This window comes from Gigantopelta aegis, chromosome 4, assembly GCF_016097555.1.
Source record: "Gigantopelta aegis isolate Gae_Host chromosome 4, Gae_host_genome, whole genome shotgun sequence".
NCBI classification, from domain to species: Eukaryota; Metazoa; Mollusca; class Gastropoda; order Neomphalida; family Peltospiridae; genus Gigantopelta; species Gigantopelta aegis.
In genome coordinates, this window is record NC_054702.1 from 61,483,528 (window position 1) to 61,492,323 (window position 8,796).

Sequence of the window (8,796 nt, forward strand, 5' to 3'; positions counted from 1 at the left end):
TACCTATGTTTTAAGGGTAAGAAAATGTGATTAAGTTATCAATGGTGCGCCTACTCTTAAATATGCAAATTAGCGGCCGCCATTACAGAAAAATATTTTTTCTCAAATATTTCTGTAACTAGATATGCAAACATGACAAATGAAGTGTCTAGACCTATGCTTTGAAGGTTAGAGAGTGGGTGAGGTCAAATCTTGAGTTAGGCAGGATTGAGTTATGGTTGAGTTAACTCATAGTTAACCTAGTCTTAATCCAACTAGAGCCCAAAGTTAAAATTAACTCTGGGTTAACCCTTGGGAAATCATAGAGTTACCTCTGTGTAATCCAAGGTTTTGAGAGAGGGGATTCTCTAAATGTATTTCCCCTACTGAATCAAGTTTCCTATTTGATGCACTGTAATCAACAAAGCCCCAAAAGTCTACAGTTATCTTTATGTTGAATGACAACTTTGAAACCTTACCTCGCTTTACTCCAGTGATTTTCCATTACACTATAACACTGGTTACCCATCGGTATTTGCTTGACTTTAATTAGCCAGGTTACTCAAGTTGAGTAATTCGGCTACTCACAGAGCTATCCCCCAGATGAGTCAAGTCTTGAGTCACATGAAATACCCATTTTGAGTAACAACAAAATACTCATTACTCATTATTAGGTTACTCAAAGTGATTAAGGTGCTACGCTTAATATAGTACATTGTAATTCCTGGTTACTCAAAATAAGTAGGTTTTGACACATCTGGAGGATAGCACTATGGGTACCCTATGTTACACATTTTGAGCAAAAACGCATGCAATGCATGGCAGTACACGTGTTCACAATGAAGCTACCAAAGCACGGCAAAAGCGGGACAATGACGACAAGATAGCATTGCTCTCGACCTTCCAGGTATTCAAGGTATTTGCATTAGTTTCACCAGGGTCATTGCAAAATCTCGCCACAAAAGACCTAGCAACAGCGGCAATCCAAAAATCGTTAATTTGTGTCAAAAGAACTCGAACAAGAAGATGTGAATACATTCGTTGAGGAGAGGATGATTGTACCTGAGTAAGGTGACAAGCCAGATGTCCCAATCCATGCGTCCCTACACAGGAGTAGTGCCAAAACATTTGCATTTCTGTATGAAGTGGTCAAAGACACTAAAGACAAAGACAAGAAAACTATACTGAAGGCAGACAGAAATGTCCTCCAACGGCTTGTTACTGCCTATGAGGCAGGTCGTCCAGTTGACTTGCCAGTTGTTCTAAAGCATGAGCTTCTGCCACTTCCTGTATCACTTGCCGAAATGAATGGCACACTCTGCACTGGAAACACGTCCGTACTAGCAGATAAGTTAACTGAAGACATAGTGTGTCCTGAAGCTATTGAACTCATCGTCTTGCCTCATCATTGATGGACAATCACTGGTGGTTGCTCTCGGAAAGCCTGGCAATGCAATGACCTTTGGGGATTTGGCCGACACAGTACTGCAGGCAGGTTCTAACTATCAACGGGTAGACGTTGTGTTCGACAGATATAGAGAAGAGACAATCAAGGGTGCTACCAGGACACGATGCACGAAAGTTGAGGGTCGTGATGTGCCTCTTCCAAAAAACTGGATAAACTTTCTGTCGCTTCCTGATAATAAAACTGCACGTTTCCTGTCTGAGGAACTGTATTCTCAGGCACCGTATGGTAAGGAGATTGTAGTTGTCGTGGGATTCAGAGAGGAACTTGAGGTTAGGTCATCAAAGACAACCACTGATTTGACTTAACTGAGAGCCACATATGAAGACGCTGACACTAGATTGGTGTTACATGCTGTGCACAGCCAGTTCAATACATTGTTGTGCTTTTGGTTTCCCACTTCCCAAGTGTACAATGTGAACACCTCTGGATGATGTCTGGTACCACCAAGAAATGGCGAGATATACCTATTGATGTGGTTTTCAACAACCTACCAAGAGATTCAGCAACAACTCTGTTACCATTTCATGCATTAACCTGGTGCGACACCACGTCCTACGTTGCATATCACACCAAAAGGTCATCATGGAAAGTCTTCAAAGGGCACCATCAATTGCTCATAAATTTGGGAATTGGTGAACTCACAGAAGAGAACAATTCGATCTTCAGAAACGTTTGTCTGCAGGATATATGGTATGCACAAAACAGACTCTATTGATGCAGCAAGGCATATACTGTTCTCCAAGACTGGTAAACCAACAAATGGTGCTCTCCACTTCCATTTGATGTGAGTACACTATCAAGCAATGGTTTGGAGAAACGCTCAATGTGCTGTACCTGAGCTTCCTGCATCCGCGGACATGGGATGGAAACACGGTGATTTAGGCTACAGTCCATTCTGATGTCATTGAGTCCGATCCCAGTAGGTTGCCAGAAAATGATTTATTTCGTGTGCATGCCAGGAGCAATGCAGGATGCGTCGTTGCAAATGCCGCAAATCCGGGTTACGATGTACAGCAGTGTGTGCATATCAGCAACAGAGTGATGACCAAACTCGTTGTATGAATATGGTCTAGTCCAACAAACAGTTTATTCTACCACACTTCAGAATGAGGCATTTGTGAGTAAGACCTACTGCCCCGTCATGTCTGCATAAGCATCAAGGAGTGTTTCGGGGTAAATTTTGGAACCTTAGCATTGATTATTGATACATGGATTGTTATGTAATTTATTGGTAGCTAATTTACACAATTAAGCATCTGGTTTATCACTGATCACATTCTCGGACCTTCAAAACATAGGTATAGACAATCATTTGTCATGTTTGGTTGCCTAGTTACAGAGATATTGGAGAACAACTATTTTTCTGTAACTGTAGCCGCTAATTTGCATATTTATTAGTATTGTGTACCACTGATTACTTTAGAAATGTCTTAATCCTATTCTCTGACCCTCAAAACAGGTATAGACACTTAATTTTGCCATTTTTACTTGCCTGGTTACAGTTACAGAAAATGGTTCAACAAGTGTCTTAAATTGGCAATTTGGCGGTCATTTTGCTTATGCAAATTAGACGGTCAAAAACTCAAAATTTCGTTTGGGAACCGGGTTTATCGGATTCAGCATACCTGAATTATGCTAAAAAGTCTGGTTCCCAACTTTTACCCCAAAATGCTCCTTGATTCTTATATAGGGCCTTTTTTTCAGAAATCCCACCAGACTATTATAATGAACGTGAAATGGCAGAAAAACAGAAGAGAAACGAAAACTTGTAATGATATGCATGTACGTACGTGCGTACTGTTGGGAATCGAAACTACGTCACCGACACGCCGTCAGTTCACAGACCATCACGATAACCGTTCGGCCATCGAGACATGCTATAGAATGCTTATTTAAACGTCTATATGGGAGGTACCTACAAAGCATATGCGTGTATGTGTACGTATGTAGCCTATGTACATCTATCCGTGTCTTTATGCGTGTGTATATGTGTGTTTCTTTCCGTTTATTCATTTGTATATTTTATATTTATTTGTGTAAAACGTACTCACGTAAAATTCAAATACTTGGACAACATTTCCAAGACGTCGATTGAATAACCGGCGTAAGTTACAACTCCACTCTGGTTTGTATGCACATACACAAATGGCTGCCACTGAAATGCAAATATATATATTATATTATATATATATCTCCTTTAATTACATAAAATGTTTGCTCTAAATCTGCTCATTAAGATATTGTTTACAACGAATATGATTGGGTCTCTGTTAAAATCGGGGGTGGCAAAACCTGCATTTTACCACCGACACAAGTCCAACAAGTTTTATAAAGTCTTACTATAAATCGGATACTATTCTTCAGGTTTTTTTTTTACAAAACAACATACAAATAAAACAACAAACAGAAAACAAAACAACAATATAAATAACCAAAAAACACCAACAAACAACACATCCTCCCCCAATTAGATCTCTGTTAAAGTCTGGTTTGGCAAAACCTGCATTTTACCACCGACACATTTCCGAAGTCCAACTATGTCATAAAGTCTTACTATATAAAAATCGGATACTATTCTTTTTTTTTTTTATCTTTTTTTTTTGCAAAACAATAAACAAATAAAACAACAAAAACAAAACACCTAAAAAAACCCACCTAACAAAACAATAACTATGTTTTCAAATTTTCACTACGTGTATTTGTGGCATGACAATAGAAAACTTGCGTCTGCGTCATTCATTCATTTCAACTTATTTTAGTGCTTATATCCAATTAAGGTTCAAGCAAGCTGTCCTGGGCTCACATCTCAGCTATCTAAGCTGTCTGTCCAGAACAGTGGTTAGTGAAAGAGAAGAGGGTGTACTGGTATTACACCTACCCACTGGATCTTTAAAACGTGCTCTGGGTTGGAGCCGGTACCGGAATGCGAATCCAGTACCTACCAGCCTTGTGTCCGATGGCTTAACCAAAAAAGAAAGAAAGAAATGTTTTATTTACGGTTATATGGCGTCGGCCATATGGTTAAGGACCACACAGATTTTGAGAGAGGAAACCCGCTGTCGCCACTTCATGGGCTACTCTTTTCGATTAGCAGCAAGGGATATTTTATATCCGCCATCCCACAGACAGGGTAGCACATATCACGGCCTTTGATGTACCAGTCGTGGTGCACTGGCTGTAACGAGAAATAGCCCAATGGGCCCACTGACGGGGATCGATCCCAGACCGACCGCGCATCGAGCGAGCGCTGTATCATTGGGCTACGTCCCACCCTTAACAATGACACCATCGAGGACGGTAAATCGAAACACACACTAAAGTTCTGCCCTATGCACATGTAATACCAAGTTTGTTGCCACGAGCAGACGTCGCTGATTAAAACCAAAACGTGAATTTGGAAACACGTCTGCTGTTAGAGTTATCTCGGCGTGTTGGGAGATGTTGCCCACTACACAGAAATGTCTCCCATCAGGCTTCCACAGGAGAGTCAGAACGTCATACCCAACGTGTGTGTCCTGTGTGGATATACAAACAATAATCATATGTAGCATTGTAACTGTAAGAACATAGCACTTGCGCACACAGTCTACGAAAGAGGTACAAGGGTCTGAATAGAACCGTGACCTGCTTTCGTGACCATGACCAATTTAGGTACCGGGGTAATGACCTTAACCGTGACCTATTTAGGTTGGACGTAGCCTCAAATGACCCGACAGAGTGACCCTACCGTCACCAAGTGATCCAACCAGAACAGAATATAAAATAAAACAGACAGAGAATATACGTAGGCGCGTACGTATTTTTTAAACGGCTGTCTACATGCAACTACTTAAATGGAAGTTATGTATTACCAGTGAACGTATTTTAAAGTAAGAGAACTTTCTTGTTGTGAGCAAGGCAGGGGCTGTACACCTCGACCCAATCTGGATTCGGGCCTATTTTACTAGGATTTAAAACACACACACACACACACAAAAATCAGAATTTTTGTGGTTGCTTGTACATTTTCCTTTTATTGGAAATCTAGAAAAATACGTTATTACGGAAAACATTGTTGTTGATACAACCATCAAGAAACGTGAACCTCGTACCATACTAGTACCTTTCGTAGCTTATGTTGTTGCTTTACTGGGACCACTGCAGCTACATTGTCAATCTTTAGATCTGTCAGGTGCTGTATATTTTCAGTTTTACTAAGTATTAGCCACTGGGAATAATGACGCAATCCATATACTCTGTCATTCATATCTGAAATCTGAAAGAAAGACTAGATATATATATATATATACATAGAGAGAGAGAGAGAGAGAGAGAGAGAGAGAGAGAGAGAGAGAGAGAGAGAGAGAGAGAGAGAGAGAGAGAGAGAGAGAGAGAGAGAGAGACAGAGAGAGCCAGAGAGAGAGAGAGAGAGAGAGACAGAGAGAGCCAGAGAGAGAGAGACAGAGACAGAGAAAGGGAGATATACAGAGAGAGAAAGGGAGAAAGATAAGTACACACACACACACACACACACAGAGAGAGAGAGAGAGAGAGAGAGAGAGAGAGAGAGAGAGAGAGAGAGAGAGAGAGTGAGAGAGAGTCGAATACATGTCACACCCACTTTATCATATGTTAACGTTTGTGCATGCCACACATGTCTATTGGACTGATTGTTATTTGCCATAGTAATGATAAACATAGATGTTATAATCTGGAATTTACTCGTTTGATATATAGATTGCTTAAAATAATAACCCTAATATCCGAACACCCCAAGGCCCATTAAAAAATACATGAAACAAAATCATATTCGGATACACAACTATATTTATCAGACATTCAGAACTAGATGGCATCTAATGTGCGTGCTACTGTTTTAATATAATTCTTACATACGAGTAATTATGATAATAGCAATAAACACTTTTCTGTGCAAAATAATAATAATAATAATAATAATAATAATAATAATAATAAAATAAATAATAAAAACAAACAGAAATAAATAAATAAATAAAAACAAACAAAACACAAAAACGCAAAGAAATAAAAACTTTGAACAAAGAAACAGAAACACAAAAAAAAACCAAGCAAGCAACCTCTCCCTCTTCTCCCTTGCGCCCCTAAAAAAATAAAAAAAATAAACAAAAATAAACAAAAACATAAATACACTAGCACCCCCAAAAAACAAAAAACAACAACAAACAAACAAACCCCCCCCCCAAAAAAAAAAAAAAAAAAAAAAAAAAAAAAACACACACCCCAAAACAAAACTAACAAACAAACAAACAAGAAACAATAACACTCCAGACACCTAACTGTAACGAATCCAGTAAGTTTACAAGAGGGAGTGCGGCATTTGAAAACATCACATCTTGTTGGAGGACTGCCATATTGTCCATACAGTTTCATGTTCTCTATAGGTTACAGGCATGTTGGTTACAAGAGTTGGATCTGTAGTGTCAATACTTTATGCTTTAGTTTATATATAGTTTATATATGTATAGTTTTGATGTTCTGATATGTATAGTTTTTTTTTTTTTAAACCACAAAAATGTCCGAAACGACAATAATTGATTGAATTACGTTTTTCCGGTCACCCAATAACCTCTTTTTCTTTCTGCTCGAGAGCTGTTAAACATACGTGTGTACATTCATTCTAGTAAATTTGCACAGTACATATCTAGATAATTATTCCAACAAAAAATAAGGGCGTACCCCCACACCTCCTCAATTCGTCAGTATGTTGAATTTTTTTTTTTTTTTTTTTTATCACAGCTAGAAATTGTATACCGTTATTGTACACTATGCTTGGCCTGACGTTAGGAGGCTTGGCATGGGTGAACATGTGTAGTTTGACAAACAATCATATTAATACATTCTAAAAAATTTACGATAATAATATCAGTACTATTTGCCCTGACATTACCATTATCTGGTGGAATCGTAAAACAACCCTCCTTAAAAAAAAAAAATAATAATAACAAACAAACAAACAAAAACACAAACACAAAAAAAAAGGTTTAGCGCTGAAACATACACAATGACGTAACAAAATACTGTCGGTCTATAGAGGCTATAACCATAGTCTGCTTTTAGTTTTCTAAACATGTTTTCTCATATAATTTTTATTTGTGTCAACGTAGAGAAAAAGAGAAAACAGTTTAGGCAAAAACAGATGATGTTCTGTGAAATTAAATTAAATTCTATACAACTTGTATGACGGCAATCACAGGACTCTCATTTTGGCTTCGTATTCAATAAAATAGCACGTATCTTAATGTAACTTATTTTACTAATTCGTCACGTTTGACGGGCAGGCCATTTTATGACATCAGTTTCAATAGATACAGATATGTGGGAATAATGCCCCCCTCCCACCATTCTCCACTTCGACCCCAGTCCCACCCACAATGGATTTTTTAATGGAAAATAATGTTCTTTGTACTGTTTGTGTCTTTAAGAACATAGTTGATCACTCAAATGAAACTGTTTTTAAAACAAAAGGGCTCAAACGATTTATGGTGGACTTTTTATGATTTTTTATCTATGTATGGAGTATTTCAAGCTCTGACTGTAAACAAGTTTCATCTGTGACAGTACATTTTTATTATCTTATATTGATTTACTCATCCAGCGTTACTATATGTGCAAAAATGAGAAAGGTGTAATGATTTTTTAGATTATGTATACAATTGTAAAGTAAATAGTCAGTAAATGTTTTAATAAGTCACTTTTTCATTAGTTCCAAAGTATTTAAAAGTTTAAAATTAAATATGGTTAATGAATATAAAATATGATTAATTAGACTACACACGGAAACAAGGAAACGTCATAGTGATTCATACACCTATTCACTTTATGGTCCGTGGATCAACATTTCGCCCGATGACCTATGAATGTGTTTTTGACATTCCAGTAATATAAGGATATATCTATAATATGTGAAACTTTCAAGGTGTAATGACTTTTAAATTTTGACCGAATAGTATCATTTCCCCTTAAATGCTTTTATCGATAGTGTCTTACCTCATAAAGGACTGTATTTAATGTGTCAAACGATGAATAGACGAGGTAGTTGTAGTTGGCAGCAACTTTGCCAACAATCAGATTTCGCATATTCGTAAAGTTTTCTCCAGTTTCCACCAACTTGTATGTCATATTTTGGCTGGACATTAAAGTCGTCAACTGATTGATAGCGAACTCTGAAAAGTATGCACGTCTTCATTGCACGTTCTTAAATAGCAACCTTAAAATTCCTTAATGACAAGAAGTTTTTCTTTCTTTTTATTTTCCATGTGAAATATATAAATTATGTCTTGAATTACATGCCCACAAACAAATTACATCCAAATTATTTCTTTTTACGA

General features: G+C 37.7%; 1 protein-coding gene across 1 annotated transcript in view; it reads right to left on the reverse strand.

Annotated features, from left to right (window-relative positions):
* LOC121369932 (probable glutamate receptor) overlaps window positions 1-8,545 on the reverse strand; it is a 33,232-nt gene extending 24,687 nt beyond the window's left edge. The window contains exons 1-4 of the mRNA XM_041495015.1: window positions 8,456-8,545; window positions 4,792-4,962; window positions 1,381-1,481; window positions 312-391 (exon numbers count right to left, since the gene is read on the reverse strand). Coding sequence (XP_041350949.1) covers window positions 312-391; window positions 1,381-1,481; window positions 4,792-4,962; window positions 8,456-8,545 — 442 coding nt within the window. The remainder of the gene's footprint in view (window positions 1-311; window positions 392-1,380; window positions 1,482-4,791; window positions 4,963-8,455) is intronic.
* Window positions 8,546-8,796: the final 251 nt, after the last annotated feature.